Source organism: Trachurus trachurus (assembly GCF_905171665.1).
Source record: "Trachurus trachurus genome assembly, chromosome: 15".
Classification (NCBI taxonomy): Eukaryota; Metazoa; Chordata; class Actinopteri; order Carangiformes; family Carangidae; genus Trachurus; species Trachurus trachurus.
Window position 1 is genome coordinate 23,190,992 of NC_139906.1, and position 17,062 is coordinate 23,208,053.

Here is a 17,062-nt window from a genome sequence, read left to right on the forward strand (position 1 = left end):
CTTCACCTTTCACACTCACAGTTGCCCCAAGTTCCTCAAATTGATACTCCATATTAAAACATTCCTCCTTGCGACAGTTTGAAACCTCACTCGGGGGTGGAGGGGGGGGGCTCCACTCCACGTCTCGAAGTCAAGGTTAATGAGACCATTAAGGATCTGCTCCACTTACAGTGGGTTTGAATGTACCATTGAGGTCACTATGATAATCATTTACCGTGAAATGTTGCGTCATTCAAGAGCTCATCCCAAATCGGGTGTAGTTAACCTCTTTCCATAGCAACGCAGGTCATTGTGTAATTGAAATGCATGTTGTTGCTGTCGGTTTAGATTTGATGTTTCAGTTTTCATGGCGGATGCCTTTTTTACAGCGCGTGGATCGAGCCCTTGCCCTTTTTTCTGGAGGTGTTTTATCGGAGAGACATGTCTGTCATCACCTCTACTTGCGTGCAAACACGCGCACACGATAACAGACACATACCCGCACACACGCTCGCACAAAAATGACCACGTGTCACCACTTTAGGGCAAGCTTTTATCAACCTGGGCTGAACATTGATCCCATTGATTGCTTGAAGCCCTCCTTCTCCCCCCAGGCAGCCCTAATGGACACAATGTTTCATCCACACCCACAGGCCAAGACTTGTTACATGTAGGTCATGGTCGCATACTATATGCAGCCAGACAGAGATACAGTGGTTAATCTAAAGCCTGCATGGAAATATACAGCTGGAATGAAGTTATGGAGCTGAAATAAAAAAAAGTTTTGGAGCATCAAGTATAAACAGTAAGGACATATTAGTCAGTGTAGGACTTTTTAAAGATTTTTGAAGGCAACCCTGCAAAGTGGAGTGACAGGAAGAAGACGAGGAGGCATCATTTGACATGACAATCAAAGTCATCCATTTTGAAACCTTTGGCAAACTGTCAACAACAAGTGACGAGCACCAGTGACATGTTCAAGAAATGTGTTGACAAAAAGCTTTCCTCCACTCGACACTGTCTGCCTCTCCACACCCCGACAGTGTTCGGATGCCTTGTGGCGTCATATGCGTAGCCAGTCTTCCTACCACCATTTGACCTTATGCCTCACAGAGCATTTCCCCCTCAGTCCAATGTCCCTGACAAGCCCGAGCCGTGCATTCCTCAAACGGTGAACCCTGCTTTGCCTCCATCCATTCCATACAGTTAATTTATTATTCATGCCGCTATGCTTTTTGCCCCAACGTTGATCCCGCACTGACGTGAACCAGCGTGTTTACGTTGCAGGCTCCACTCAGCGTGGATGCATTGTCTGAATGTCTTCAGAAGTCTCTTTGCGATTGTCAGTGCTTTGAGTCCCTGCTGAGCTTTTTCTTTTGTTGTCTGCAGAATCCAGGTCTTTCTCCTTGGCTTTAGCCAGGATTAGGGAATGTTTGCTCAAAGCAAAGCCCTGCTCCTGTCCAACACACACACACACACACACACACACACACACACACACACACACACACACACACACACACACACACACACACACACACACACACACACACACACACACACACACACAGATTGCTTTTAGGCAGATTCAATGAGTTTTCAATTGATTACTTTTCAATGCCAACACAGGATTTAATGCTGGTTCTCATAAAGTGACGAGAATAAAAGTCACACCTTGTGTTCATGAATTTTTCTTTTATCATACCCCATAATAAATATCTACTGGAAAGACCAAACAACATATCGGCAAACGTAACAGAAATTAGGCCAAGGTGTTCAACCCCTCAGGAGAATTATTATAATCAGTACATTTTGTGCTAAGCAGTCCATGAGATTATTATGAATTTACTGCGCATATTAGCATCTTGACCTGAAGCTGACAAAAAGGGGAAATGTCATCCGGTGTCTCCAAATGAGAAAGTATTCATCCTGCAGGGGGCTTAAAGGTCGCAAGGAAATTTAATGAGAATCTACCCGTTAGAGTTTTTTGTGTACACTGGAGAGGTGAAGTGGTTACCAAAAATATTAGACTACATCCAAGCGCCACAGATATGCTCAGAAGATTTCCAAAAAATCTGTGTCAGTATTTAGGATAAGTTGTGATATATGTGTTGAACAGAGGTAATAACTGTTCATTATTATTATTCTGGGATGATAGATATTGTTCCCAAAATCACTGTCTAGCCAGAAACGAATAACTGCGCACCAATTATGCCTGTAAATATTGAACCACTCTTTCTAAATTATCCTTTAAAAGAATTAATCATCTTTGTCTGTCTGTCTGTCTGTCTGTCTGCCTGCCTGTCTGTCTTTAGTGGTAGTAGTCAGGTGGATGAGTTGAAAATGAAAAGAGAAGTTAGAAAAGATCCATGATTGTATTCATATGTTTAATACTGATATATTCCAAACAAAAACATGTCTATATCTAAAGTATGACTTTATTCAACATGTGTCCATATCGTGAGAAGCAGGATGGTGATGGTGCGTGTGTGTATCTGGGGCAGTGATGGGTCAGAGTAGGCCAAACTTTCCAGGGCTGTATTTTTATTCATATGTTTATTTTTTAAATCCCAGTGCTGTCACGACAAGCCAGTTTCTAATCCAAAGTGAATCAATTTGAAATCTCCACGGGAACTCTCGTGCTCTCCTTAATCAGTATCACAGCTCAGCCAAACTCAATCCACAAAGCATGTTTACACACAATAGGTCGAACAATGAACCAAAAAAAGAGAGTTATATTGTGATGACGTGACTGTGATATGAGTTATAATTTCAGTTGGAACGGAATAAGAGGAATCTCTGCAGAAGATAAATTTAAGCTAAATAGAATTAATTCATGTGATTTAAAAAAAAAATAAAGTGTGACTTTATGTCTAGAGTTTAATCTGGATCTTTCTCCTTCCACCTCCAGAGCACCAGAACTATTTTGGGGTGGATGACAATCTGGGACCTGTGGCAGTCAGCATCCGCAGGGAGAGGCTGGATGAGGGAAAGGAGAAAGATGGAATGCAGTACAACTATCGGGTCACCTTCAGAACCAGCCAGGTAACTATAAAACGCAGATATTCACCTGTTCTCCCCTGCTCTGTCTTGAATGAGTGTATAACTGTTGTGGCTGCATGGGAGGAGAAACCCGTGTGATTTTTATCATTCCATCAGAGGACTGTTTACTAGTTAGCGCATGCTTTTAAAAGATATTTGTCATATTTCTCCAGTATTGCGTTCAGCAGTCAGCGCTCATTCAAGCAGTTAAAGTACAGGGATGCTTCAGTACACCCCGAAAACTAGGGAAGGCTTCTCACAGCTCTCCGTTCCCAAATCCGGCCCTTGCTCCCTAATGTGTCCAGTGAGTCTGTGCCAGTTGTAACTCAGCTGGCCACTCATGCAAACACCGATGCAGTCTATCGGAGTCAGTTTGACTGACCTTGCTCATTCTCGCACACACGCGCACGCACACACGACGTGATTAATCCACAACCTGAGATCCGCTGTCTCGCAGTCCCTGGTGGTACAGAAAGCTCTCCTTGATTGATGCTGGGTGGTCTCATCCACTGAATAATTCAGGTGCAACAGATGCGTCAGGCAGAGAAATGTCACTGATATCTAGTGCCATTCTTGGTTTTAAAGCACCACTCCCGCGATGAAACAATGTATCTGGGTCATGGTAGCCCTGCAAGTAGCACGCAGACAATGTTTTTAACTCCCCAACCACTGGAGCATCTATTTGCATGTGCTCCCATCATTTAGCCTCAGCGCTCTCTGCCTCCCTCTCGCTCTCCCTTGCTCTCCGAGTCTGTTAAGTAATCTGCTTTTTAGAAAGCCTCTCTGTCAGACTACCCATTGACTGCTGACATCCGTGTCCACAGGCAGTACGGGTGGAAAATGGATTTATGGATGAAAATGTGTCCACGATGTTCCAAACAACAACTCAGGGTTACAGAGTGGATGTTTTGAAGCTGTTTGGGTCAACACTTACTGGCACTTTAATGGGCTTAACAGTAAAACACCACTTAACATCTTGTGCTCAGTTAGCCTATCTTAATTATTTAGAATGAGAGTTCCTAATGCCTTCCAGAGGAGCCGTAATGAAGCCATTGCCCTAAATAATAAGTCATAATATAAAAGGATATCATGACTGGCTCTCACAGCAGCCACCATGTCAGCATGGTTCTCATTTGGATGATAAAATGAACCCAATCTGGTCCTCAGAAGTATTCGAGAGCAAACCCAGATTTAACTCATTATACAGGGGTACGCTACGGCCGCGCACAAAACAGACAGTTGACTTAATTAACTGGATGATTAATTAACTTTTTTTTCCTGTCAGCTGACCACACTCCGCGGAGCCATCCTGGAGGATGCCATCCCGTCCACAGCGAGACATGGTACGGCCCGTGGCCTGCCGCTGAAGGAGGTGCTGGAGTACGTCATCCCTGAACTCAATATCCAGTGTCTAAGGCTGGCCCTCAACTCTCCCAAGGTCCCGGAGCAGCTGCTGAAGCTGGATGAGCAGGGGGTGAGTGCCTGGAGAGTTCCTCATGTCTTCCAGATTGTGTTACCTTGTAACAGAGACCGACTAACCACTTCCCCACATTTCCAATTTTTTAGTGTTATCTAAGCTAACCTATCCTGCCTGTGGAGGTAGAGTGATGGTGATATCAGTCTTTACTTCCAGCACTTGGCAAATAAACCAAGAGTTCATTCCTTCAAGGAAAGGAGATGTGTTACATATTCTGTCTTTCCCCTCACATCTTTACCAGGTGATTGATTTTGAAGCCATCGCTGCCATAGCCTGCATCAGTATTACGAATAAAGTTTGATTGATCGTATGAATATTACAATATAGATTTTATACTTAAGGTATATCTGTCTGTGTCTCTGACATCTGCAGCTATAGAAGGAAGGAACCCGGGGAGAGATTTCACTTCAGACAGCGGGAACCTTTGTTCCCCTATGTGGGCTGCTTATTATAGATGAACACAGGCTCCCAGGTTGAGGGATAAGACAGCCAATATCACACTTAAAACGGAATCAATATGAATCCCACACTGTAGTCAGTATCGACTACTTTGACACACTTTTTCTCGGCTAATGGGACACTCAGGCACAAGCTTACTCACTTTTGACAACTTACTTCATCTGATAGCGGGTGATTTGGTATTCTGCCCGGATGGTGGAGGATGTCATCTTGCATTATCTCTATTTGAATAAAATGGCTATTAGTGATATGGGCTCTCTATATTCACAGGTGTCAGAGATGGATTCTTTGTGTGATCTTGAGACCTTTATTTTCTCATCTAATGAAACTGCAAGATGGAAAGGAGTGTGGGGGATTAGTTGGTGCCGTACTGCTTGTCTTACTATCAGAGAATTGGCTGCTTATTACTGTAATTACTTTCATCAGCATGAGCCCATCCTTCCAACTGACAGGGGAAAGGCTCTTATAATAGAAAGTGTCAGCCACAGCCCTCTCCTGTGTGAGGACTTTGTTACGCACATAAACAAGAGCAGCGTAATGTCCTCGCTGAGGCAAATTGAACACACTTAAGACGATGACAGACATTGTGTACGGAGTTATTGCAAAGTTTCAAAGTAAGTGCTCTAGGAAGTTTTTTCCTGTCAGATCTCAAGGAGCTGATAGCAGAGTTTATTCACCTGCCATACGACTCCCCATGCCATTGCTATGAGAGAGTGTCTGCAGATACAGACTGAAAGTGACACATAGGAGGGGGGGAAAGGAATAAAGTAATGTAAGAAACTACATTCAGAGGAGGAGAGCCCAGGCTAAGTGGGGCTTAAAGCTCTTCCAACTGGCACTTCTCCTCACAGACCTCAAACCAAACGCCCAGTGGAGGCCAGTATTATATTTGGACATCAGTATTTTTATACACCCCCTGTTTTAATCATTAATGTTATTCTTGCTGTGCAAATGTTTAAGATGTCAAGCACCTCTAATCTACACTTTAACCATGCTGGACCTCCACCGCCCCTGTAATGTGTTTATCTGAGGAAGCTAATGTCGGACAGGAAGAACCACAGCTGAGTGGTCCGCCAGGACCGTTTTGTTTGTTTGAGTGCATCATTTTCCTCTACTTCACTAGAAAGACGTGTGTGTGTGTGGATGTGGGTGTGGGTGTGGGTGTGTGTGAGTGATGGAGACAGGGCGTATTTTCTGTGTGAACAGAAACCGTGTCTGGTGAGTGAGAATATCCTGGAGCGGGACTGACTTCACAATATTCTCATGATCAGTTTGGCAGAAAGACTATCCCTGAAAGCAGTGCGGTGGACTCTGCTGTAACGGCCCGGCATGTAAGAGGAGAACAGAGCATATGTGAATGTATTTTAGATCACATTGTAGATCATAGCGAACTGACTGTGAGCAGATGTGCTGGAAAATGCATTAAGCAGTTAATCAGATTTTGAGAGGAGATCTTAGGTGATAGAAATCACAAACAATATTTTCCTGAGAAGGCTATTGATATCGGATGCGTATCTGTTGTTCCCATCTAAAGACTAAAATCTGGAAAATGACTAAATTCTTGTTTAATTGAAAATGAGATTAAAAAAACATCATTATTTTGATGTATGATTATTGATAATAAAAGAAGGGAAACAAGATAAAGGCCAATCTGATTGTGCCTGATGGCCTCCACAGAATATAACTGCAAGTTTAACTTTAGAAGAGCCTGAAAAAAACAATAGATGTAATTATAATTTGCACTTCCAAGCGCAGCTTTTCAAGCTCTACAGTGGTCTTTCTGTGATCTGCAGATGAAGCCTGTGCCGAACAATGAATTGCTCCTTAAGTGAGATTTGTTCCTCATGTTGAAGAGAGTAATGTACCACCTACAGAGGCTGTTATTACAGTGCGGAAATCACCTCTGCCTTATGTTAATCAGTCCACCATCATGATATATTGAAACTTGAGAATTAGCACAGTCAAATTATACAGTATGGGTAGAATTTTTTTTTTAACCTCTCAATTTATTTCCCACTTCACATTCCTCTTTTTAGAGCTGGAGTTTTAAACACATCTGTTCCCCCAAAACGGCAATAGATTTTTGTGTAATGGCGCGTGATGATCGTAGCCAGGTTTTCTGCGCTATATTTTGAGTTTCTGCTGCATCGGGACACTACAGATGTCATGGTGATGTTGTGTGTTGTGTTAGGACACAGCTGTATCCCTCAGGTGTGTCTCAGCAGTCTCCAGGGGGAACATTGTCCTCATTTCTCCCTCCCTTCATTAAGAATCTCCATCTTTGCATTTACCATAGGGTTTTTTTGTTAAGTAGAGAAAAAGAGGAGCAGCCGTTTTCAACACCCTGCAGCGCTGGACAGATAGAGAGAATGGGTAACGCTGCAGAATAAGATAAATAAAGAGCGACAAAATTACTCCTTTCCAGGGTCTTATGCTCATATTTTTAGCAAGTTCAATATTTTAGCTAATCACAGATCCGTTAAATGGGATACAGTTTTTTTTTTGTGGGTGCTCTAACTTAGCAGGAGCTGATGCTACCAAAAAAGACATCAAAGGCAGTCGCACAAGCTCCACCTCAGGTGCATTACTCATCTGTATATGTGTTACGTGCTCCAATGTGCTTGCACTTTTCAGGCGGTGACAAATCCACACCAAAGGGCAATGTGATTGTCCTTGCCGTCGGCCAGTCTGTTAAGAGGAGCAAGAGGTTAAATGAGCTCATATAATGCAGGATAAAAAATATGGAAGACCACATCATTGCACATCATGCCATTTCCACTGGGCCTGATGGTATAATAGCTTTCCTTCACCGCAGGAGCTTTAGTAGAGAGCAAGGCTGCCTGATAGAGGAAGTCACCATGACAACGGTGTCAGGAGCGCACCGGGAACTGATAACCTGTAACGGTGGAAAAAGACAATTCCAATTTGTTTCAGTATATAGATCGTTCTTTGACTTTCACAGCCAGAGAAACCCTCTCTGTCCTGTTGTATTGACACCGTGACCCCGGGTCCAGATCAAGGTGCTGTCCACAGCCGTGAACATTAAGCAACAGGTGGCAAATGCAGGAGGCTGTTTTTTCTTTTTTTCTTTACTCCTTTAACTTTCTTTCATGGCCAGCATCTGGGAGCTGTAAGCCATAAATGCCATAAATAAAAGATTCATGTTGGTGGAGAGAGCTCGCACTCTCACCGCGCAAGAGGAATCGCTCTGGATGTTTTATTTCTTTCTGTCTCTTTGTGAGACAAGTTCATATCAGACCTGTCGTTCCTGGATGATATTAATGCTTGCAGTGAAAAGCTGAGAAATTTGGCTGGCTCACGTGTGTCTATGAATATTCCTCTTTGTGGATAAGACACTTTTATTTATTTAGACGCTCTTTGTTGACTGAAGCAGGAGTAATATTTCAGCTGCAGGGTCGGGGAGATCAGTGTTGTTACTGTTCAGCGCCTTGCCACAGTATTTGGCTGCAATAGTGAGGACTTTGCAAAACAAAAGTTTTGCTTAAGGTGGTCTTTAAAAAAAAAAAAAAAAAAGAATGCTGTTGCTGGCACTTTATAAAGTTTTCTGCCATAAACCGAAGCTTTCCTGCTCTGTGTCTGTAATTCACTCCCTTGTTGTGCTTCAGCTGCTCTTAAGTAGCAGCTATTAGCTCGGCCTGATTTATTCTCTGCTCTGAGCTCCTCAGAGTTCACAGCCTTCCTTCACAAAAGGGAATTTCAGCTCTCTCCTAGGAGGGTTATGAACTCCTTCACATTAGCTGATGTGAGATGATGGAAAGTGGGCACTCGCATGCTCTGAGTGCTTAATGTACAGTATACATGAGTGTGGCGGGTGATGTGTATCAGCAACAGGAAATGATACTTACTCACTGAGTGTCTGTATGTTTCTCCTTCCAGCTAAGCTTCCAGCACAAGGTGGGAGTGCTCTACTGCAAGGCGGGCCAGAGCACAGAGGAGGAGATGTACAACAACGAGAGTGCGGGACCGGCACTCGAGGAGTTCTTGGATCTGCTCGGTCAGAGGGTGCGCCTCAAAGGCTTCACCAAGTACAGAGCTCAGCTGGATAACAAGAGTAAGATAAAAACACACATCACACACACCAATCTAAACATCTCCAAATTGCAAGACCACACATTTCTACTCTACATTCTAAGCCTATATAAATTGTAATCTTGACTTCCGTACGATTACATCATCAGCTTATCTAATGCAATGGGCTTTTGTAGGCGAGACACGACAGGCAAAAACACTGTTTTTTCATGATCAATTTTGAGATTTTGGGCTATTTTTCTACCTTAACATTGGTAGATTTCTCCTAAATTCGCCAAAAGTTAACATGCTACTGTGACATACTGTGCTGTGCTTGTTATCTGACCCATGTCATGTCAGGTTTCATTGTAAAGCTCTCTCTCTCCTGAACAATGATGTAATCTCTTCCGTATCCACAACCAATCATAAAAGTGTGATTTACATTAACAATCTATGGAATTTTACAGTACAAGTCTTTAAAGGCCGTTTTCTCAAAATTAGTTTTTCCTCAGACTCTGAACCCCAAAATCTCCACTTCAGAAGCACTTACAGACACCAAACCTTCCACCTTTATTCCTAAAAACATGGCGATATTGGATTTTTTTTGGGCTGGTGACAATATTTTCTCATTTACAAAGTGATAAAAAGAGATATCCAAAATCTCCTGTGTAAAAACTTCTGACTCTAATATGTCAACAAAATAAAACAAGAATTTTGAAAGTGGCTTTATCCATTCTTCAGATTTCGGTTCTGGAAATGTATGCAAAATAGTGCATATTTCATCAGATATTGCCTCATTTACATTTAAACATAAAATTTGACAAATGGTCATCATGGTGATATCTGTTATTTTAAAATGTTTACCCTATTCACCTGTAGTGTCTCACCTTACAACAACATGAGACTTGACTGTTCTTCTCTGTGTTACAGCCGACTCCACAGGCACACACTCTCTATACACCACCTACAAGGACTACGAGCTGATGTTTCACGTGTCCACCATGCTCCCCTACACGCCCAACAACAGACAGCAGGTCGGTAAACCCCACACTTCACGCTCTATCCCTTCCTGCGGACCGCCGTGTTTGCTTTTCTGTATGATGAGCCGGTATCTGATGGTGGTAATAAGTCCCTGAGCAGCTTCCTTTTAGGATATCTTCAATCCTGGCCCCTGTCAATCTTCCCCAGAGGCTCATTTTGCCACGGTAATGACCTATCAGTTGAAAGCACGAACATTGCCATGGTAACGGTACCCCATAGAAGGATTTTAATCAATGCATCCCCAGGGGCCGGACCTGATGTGGTATTAGATGGGCCTCTGTGTCTGTCAGCACTAACAAGTGGAATTAAGTGGATGTAGTGGTGGGCCGGCGAGCGATGGCCCAATAAAGCCACGATTACTGCGAGGTTCATCTCAGTCTCTGCACTGCTTGTATGGAATTACTTTTTGAGTCCATAATAAAGGCTGTGGGTATAACCCTGTGGTGATACGAGCAGCGAATAGACTGAAGGAGAAGAAGAGTGGATGTGTGCAATCAGGCAGTTTCTACAGTGAGACACTGAACGGCAGGATTTAGAGGTTTTCTTTCCCTCTTCCCTTCTCCCCCTCCAATTGTATTTCATGAAGTGGGATAGTTTAATTTCTTGGTTTAATTCCCTGCTGATAATCTTGCAGCAAGGCCAAAGCAGAGCTCGCCCCCACTCATCCCTTCATCCTTCCCAATTCCCCTCTGTACCCTTTAATCCTGCTTGTTTCGGGATCTCTCTGACCCTCGCTGGCAATGGTATAGCGGCCGGAGAGTGAGGTTAACTATCTGCACAATACACCAATGAAAACAGGGACAAAAGGGTTTTGCTCTCTGCTTGTGGTGCCAGTACAGATGCCGTAGATATTACATTAGAGCAGCTGTGACTGCTGAGACTGTTTTCAAACCGGGGAGAATGAGGCTGCTCAAGTGGCGTCATCCTGCAGATCCTATTTGAAGAGTAGTGTCTCAGTTAAAAGCCTCACAGACCTTTCTTCTGCCTTCTGCCTGTCTTTGTGATTCATATTTGAAATGATAAGCCTGACTTACTTGAACCATGTAATTACCTGCAACCTTTCGAAATGTCCGTGTCCTTGTGTCTGACCATTTGTTTCTCCTTCCTTTTTTTGTAGTTATTAAGGAAGAGGCACATTGGCAACGATATCGTCACCATAGTATTTCAGGAGCCCGGAGCCCTTCCTTTCACTCCAAAACACATCCGCTCTCATTTCCAACATGTGTTTGTCATCGTCAAAGTCCACAACCCCTGCACTGATAACGTCTGCTACAGGTAAGTGGAACAAGCCTGCACATGCACCACGCCTGCAAGGCTTTCTCCAAGCTATTTTACTCAAGCTGATTAAAAAACCAACAAGGAGAGGAGGAGAGGGTAAAAATACAGCATCCGAATTTGGTGGAGCTGAGTCAGATCTCCACATATTGGCAGGCGTCATCGTGGTATAAGAAGCTCACTAATATCCTCAGGATAATTTAGTGGAATGTGTCTCTTTTGATGTGTCTCTTTGCACAAATGGCTTGATGCAAAACGGCTCTACACGAACTTTTAAAAAGCGCTTAATTTGAAAGAATAATAATAATAGCCTGCTAAGTGCTTTCTGTGGTTTCTGTCATGACTTAATAGTAATGTGCGGGAGTCACAAGGCGCTTTTGATCTGTTCAGTGATGATACAGTTATTAACTTCAGAGGCACCTTGAAATTATGACTTATGACTCTGTCCTCGAGTGTTTCTGAAGTCAAGACAACTCTCGTTAATAACATAGCATTTGCTTAACAGAGCAAGATTAGTCTGAAGCCCTCTCAGTCTTTCCACCTGAAATAATTTCCCTGAAAGCCATATAATTTCATCACTTCAAATGGCTGCTCATTATACACACAGTTAATACTCATTCACTTCTTTTTAATGTGTCTTTACTGTCACCAATAGATTTGATTTATTGATTCTCATTTTTCCAGCGTGGCCGTGTCCAGATCTAAAGATGTGCCTCCCTTCGGGCCCCCTATTCCCAAGTCTGTAACTTTCCCAAAGTCAGCCGTTTTCAGGGACTTCCTGCTCGCCAAGGTCATCAATGGAGAAAATGCTGCGCACAAGTCAGAGAAGTTCAGAGCCATGGCGACTCGTACGCGGCAGGAGTACCTGAAGGACCTGGCAGAGAACTTTGTAAGCACTGCTACTATCGACTCGGCCGTCAAGTTCAGCTTCATCACCCTCGGAGCCAAGAAGAAGGAGAAGGTGAAGCCCAGGAAGGACGCACATCTGCTCAGCGTGGGAGCCATCACCTGGAGCGTCCGAGCCCGGGACTTCGGCCAGTCGATGGACGTGGACTGCTTGCTCGGCATATCCAACGAGTTCATCGTCCTCATTGAGGAGGAATCGAAAAATGTGGTCTTCAACTGCTCGTGTCGCGACGTCATTGGGTGGACCTCAGGGATTATGAGCATTAAGATCTTCTACGAGCGCGGGGAGTGTGTCATGCTCTGGGCCCACGACAACTGTGGAGAAGACATCCGGGAGATGGTGCAAAGACTAGAGGTAAGACCCTTAAAGACTCGGCTGTAATAATCGTGTTCATCTTTGAGGTCTCGCTGTCTGCAGGATTACAGGCTGATTTGAGCATTTGTAGCAGACGTCATGCTCATGTCTTTAGCACCAGTGACAAATCAAACCATACAAAGAGATTTCAGAGAACAAAAGACAGATAATCAGTTTTAAAACATTGCTTTCCTCTCTCTGAGGGAGTAATTCCCTCTCTGTTTGCACTGTGTGTGGTTAATTGAGGGTTTCGTCTTAGTTTGACATCCAGTTTATTTTTTGATGTAATGAGCGTATTACAGTACAAAGAATTGAGTCGTCAAACCAGTGGTGTGTCAAAAACAGTTTTAATGAATTGGCGAAAGGTGCACACAGGTTTGGCACTGATACACAAACACTGCACAGTCAATACTACAGAAACACACACTGATGGCATCACTATTAGCCAACTACTGATGAGACTTTTTGCCTTTTTTTTTAGCACCACAGTAGCTTTTTTTTGCACCGGGACAGTAGAACAGACGGACAGGCTCTCAGTTTAAAACCACTGAGACTTTACCCCATCTACTCTACCTGAAATATTACGCCTGAGTACAGGTGTGAAAGTGCACAGGGTGCACTGAGGATGCATTTGGGATCTGAACAATCAGGCCACATTTGGAGGTGGACATGGCCACTTTTTTTTTTTTTTAGTAGTGTGAATGCAAATGTGTCCTAGGCCACAAAGGAGAGCCCACTAACATCTATTCTACGCTCTACCCCGCTACACTGGCCAAAAACAACAAGTGAGTTGAGTGCAAGTGAGATCTGATATGATCACACGTGGAGACGCTTGTGTACCATGGACCACGTGAAATGCATATTAATGCTGCGTCTACTCTGAACAGGGTCTAAAATGGGCAACAGCCTGTCCAACGTTGTGTTTTGCTGTTGCTATCCTAGTAGCAATGTAATAATAAGTCAGAGAAAGACACAGCCCACCTCGACTTTGTAAAGGAGTTCACCAGTGTCTCACATAAAAAGCGGCGTAAAGTAACTTCCATGACACATAGAATAATAGTCTGTCATCAGAACTGCACAGTCAATCTATTATTATTTAGTTTGACACAGTGGCTGCATGGTGTGTGAGGGAAAATGGCTGCCTTTGCTTTAAATGGTGCAGTGAAGCCTTTTACTTTAGGGTAGCTGCGGTCTCTCTGTGGTGAAACAATACATTCTACAAATATTGCTCTTGCCATCACAGCTTCGCTACTTACCACAAACCTTGTTATTTTATTTTCAACATTATGTCAGCAGAACCGTTGCTTTCTTAACCTATGTACGTCCTGTCAAGTCTTGTGCGCCTCAGTTTTTATCTTCCTTCCTCGTCTTTCTTTCTACTGCGTTTTTCCACAACAGTATAAGAGCGTGGCTTTCGGAAATAACCCAAAATGCGCTTGTGTTCCTGGCTCCTTCCCCCTGTCCATCTGGTTCCCTGTCAGTTGTAAAGATACATGAGTGTAATTTGAATGTGAATCTGTAAAGTGAAATTAAAAAGCGAGACCTGAGAGGATTATAGACCTCCTGCTGTTAGCCTTGTTTGGGCTGAGGAAAGGTGACTCAGCAGAGATGTACTGTATGGTCGAGCGTTAAGGTCATGCAGTTACAGATGTCGCCCTGCCTGCTCTTCATCAACATAAACCATTATGAAACATCACAACATTGTCAACATTTGACAAAGGCCAGAGCCGTTCCCTGTGGCGGGGAATTTCATTTAATGGAATGACAGATTAGTGATGATGGGATTTTGGCCCATTCTTGTATTGTGTGGATGCAAGTACAGGAGGAGGCAGCTTAAACAGGGCAACAACCCAGTTTCTAAAGGGGGAGGAGAGGAAACGCAGACACTTTCTTGGGGTCTGACCAACTAAGAATAGAGGACACTTGGCCTCAAACTACTTCACTTAGTCAGAGCTGGCCACACACACCCCAGGCCCTCTCATCCCTGTGCTGTAGGTCTGCCTCTGCCATCTGCACCACTGTCATATTGTATGATTTTGGGGTCAGGTGGTTTTTAGGTATCATGACAAAAAAACAGGTCAAAACACCTTGTTCCTCTGTCCGCGTGCTGACATCAGAGGCGTCGTTCCCACTCCTCATGCTTGTTTTTACCTCCTCTTCATTTGTTTACTGAACTTCTAATCAGGCAACCCTTTGTTTCCTTGGAATAATATTGAGGTTGAATCCTAAAATCCAAACCTGAGCTGTGCATGACCTTATTTCTGTCTGCCTGCCTGCACACTCTCATCCACTTATCCGCCATAGTCCCTCTTTGGCAGCATCATCAACAGTTTGGAAATTTCCAGCAAACCCTAGCCAGCAAATTATTGTTGCAGCCAATGACATGGGAGTAACACTCAATTTCCTGCTAAAAACCTGAACAGGAATTTCATTCTTCTGAGGATTACGATAGGCGGAGATAATTATACGTTTTATTATCACATTCACATGCAGTGAACTATTTTCAGGAGAGCGTATAAAAAAAAATAATAAGAGTGAGTAAAAAAATGTGCAGATGAGCACCAAAGGATCTACACATCCCAACCACCTCGAAAGCCACAAGATCCCGAGGAAGTATTTACCATAATTAATCTTAAAAAGACACAGATGTCATCAGTGTCTACTCCGCTCATCGTAAGAAAGGACAGAGCAGGATATATTAGCATTTATGATTAGCCAAAGGACATCACTTCCTCATTCTCTATGCTAATCTTCCCTCAAATTTGCTGTCCACTTACCCACGGGATTTGTGAGGAATATTTCACAGGAGAACCTCCGACTAAGTATAAGTGATAAGTTCGGTGCCTATTTCTGTTACTCGCACAGAGACACAGCGAAGCAGCCGCAGTAGGCACATTCGAGTATGAGCTGACCACGCATACTTCGTCCCAAAGGTGTCTGTGTTTTCCTACATGTCCCAGAGGTTGGCTCGAGTCATGTTTCATTGGTGGGATTTACAGGCTGCCGGACCTGTGATGTAATGCGAACCACAGTGAACAGATTGCCCAGTGTAACGCACAGAGTGAGGCCAGTGTGAGAGCTCAGCTAAAAGCTTTATGATAGCGTCCTGCTCTCCAGGGTGTTGCTGAGTTGGGTGGCCGCGTGCTCAGCTTTTACGAGGCAGGCCATCTTGGCTCCGGTGACAGACACACATACTTACGTATATAGAACCAATGCGTTTTCTGTCCTGTTTTCTAAACAAAGTAGAAGCAGTCACCTCTATTTTGTGTTTGTGTTCTTTCTACGTACAGTTCTTAAAATATTTTCACATTAACAACTAATAACTAAACCAGTTCAAGTAGCCAGTTTATATATTGTAGGTGTTTCAGTCATTTTTTCATAGCAAATATGCCAAAATCACTCTCTCCCCTCTCCCACCCCCTCTCTCACTGAGGCCTTGCTCTTTGTGAAAACTGTTGTGGTTTCTCTCTTGAAGTGTGATATTATATATCATCATTTTGTGCTATTAAAGTGAATTGTTGTCTGGATGGTTTCAAGTCAATAAAATGTCAGAAAATGGTAGAACAAACAACACTCATCTCCAAATATGTGATGCACTCACCTTCAGTATATAATGACATTTGAAATAGGAAGAGCAGCCAATTAATTTTGAGCATTTTGAGCTTGATTAATGATTTTGAATAATTAAAAGATCATAACAATTATTGCCGATTCATTTTTCTGTCAGTAAATGAATTGTGTAATTGGTACAATATTGTGGTTTTAAGATAATTACTGCCCCAGTGACTTTGCTCTGCTCTTTCTCTCCCAAGCCAAATTGTGCAGCATCACGTTAGAAGGCTCTGTCCTAGATTTAGATGTTGACGGGGGTTTTGTCAGGTCTGTGAAGCGCACTAGTAGAGACAGTTTCGCTGGTGTCAAAGCTACTTCCAGCTCAGACAGCAACACCGCCTGACAACTGATTTAAGCCTGACACTGTTTGTTTCTTAGGGACAGCGTTGTGGTTTAATAATTCACCAGTCACCAGTTATAGAGACCATGATTCACCATAGCAGTGGAAGCACTGGTTAGCAGGACTCCCCCTATCTTCCCTGTTAGAATCACTGCCCCATTTTTCAGCCATTATGGATTTTGGGCTGTCCAGAGGAGAACCTGGGAAGACTAATTTTTAGCGTGCACTGAATAAAGAGCCCCAATGAAGGCATTTAGGAAGCCATTATTTAGGCTTAATGAATTTCTGACAAAGGGCAGTTTGACTCATGGTCCCTAATGCCCAGTCTGATGTCTTCCTCATACACAGGCCATTTACCTCCAGACTTTGCCCCCAGAGAGCAGTTGGGCTTCCCATTTCCAATTTAGTTTGCCCTTGATGTTTTATGCAGAGTGATTGGTTACTTTGTGAAAGATCTAGCTGAAGTTCTCCTCTGCTTTTATCTCTCCGTGAAACCCTGTTCCCTTTAGGTCAGCATTTACCGCAACATGAGGTTGAGACTTTGATT

At 43.3% G+C, this 17,062-nt stretch overlaps 1 protein-coding gene across 2 annotated transcripts in view; it reads left to right on the top strand.

Moving 5' to 3' along the window:
* Window positions 1-17,062, top strand: part of LOC310998500 (signal-induced proliferation-associated 1-like protein 2) — an 81,330-nt gene that overhangs the window by 33,171 nt on the left and 31,097 nt on the right. For both annotated transcript variants that reach the window (XM_083988596.1, XM_083988597.1), the window contains exons 3-8: window positions 2,891-3,024; window positions 4,307-4,495; window positions 8,855-9,029; window positions 9,917-10,020; window positions 11,145-11,302; window positions 11,987-12,563. In XM_083988596.1, the coding sequence (XP_083844722.1) occupies window positions 2,891-3,024; window positions 4,307-4,495; window positions 8,855-9,029; window positions 9,917-10,020; window positions 11,145-11,302; window positions 11,987-12,563 (1,337 nt within the window). The remainder of the gene's footprint in view (window positions 1-2,890; window positions 3,025-4,306; window positions 4,496-8,854; window positions 9,030-9,916; window positions 10,021-11,144; window positions 11,303-11,986; window positions 12,564-17,062) is intronic.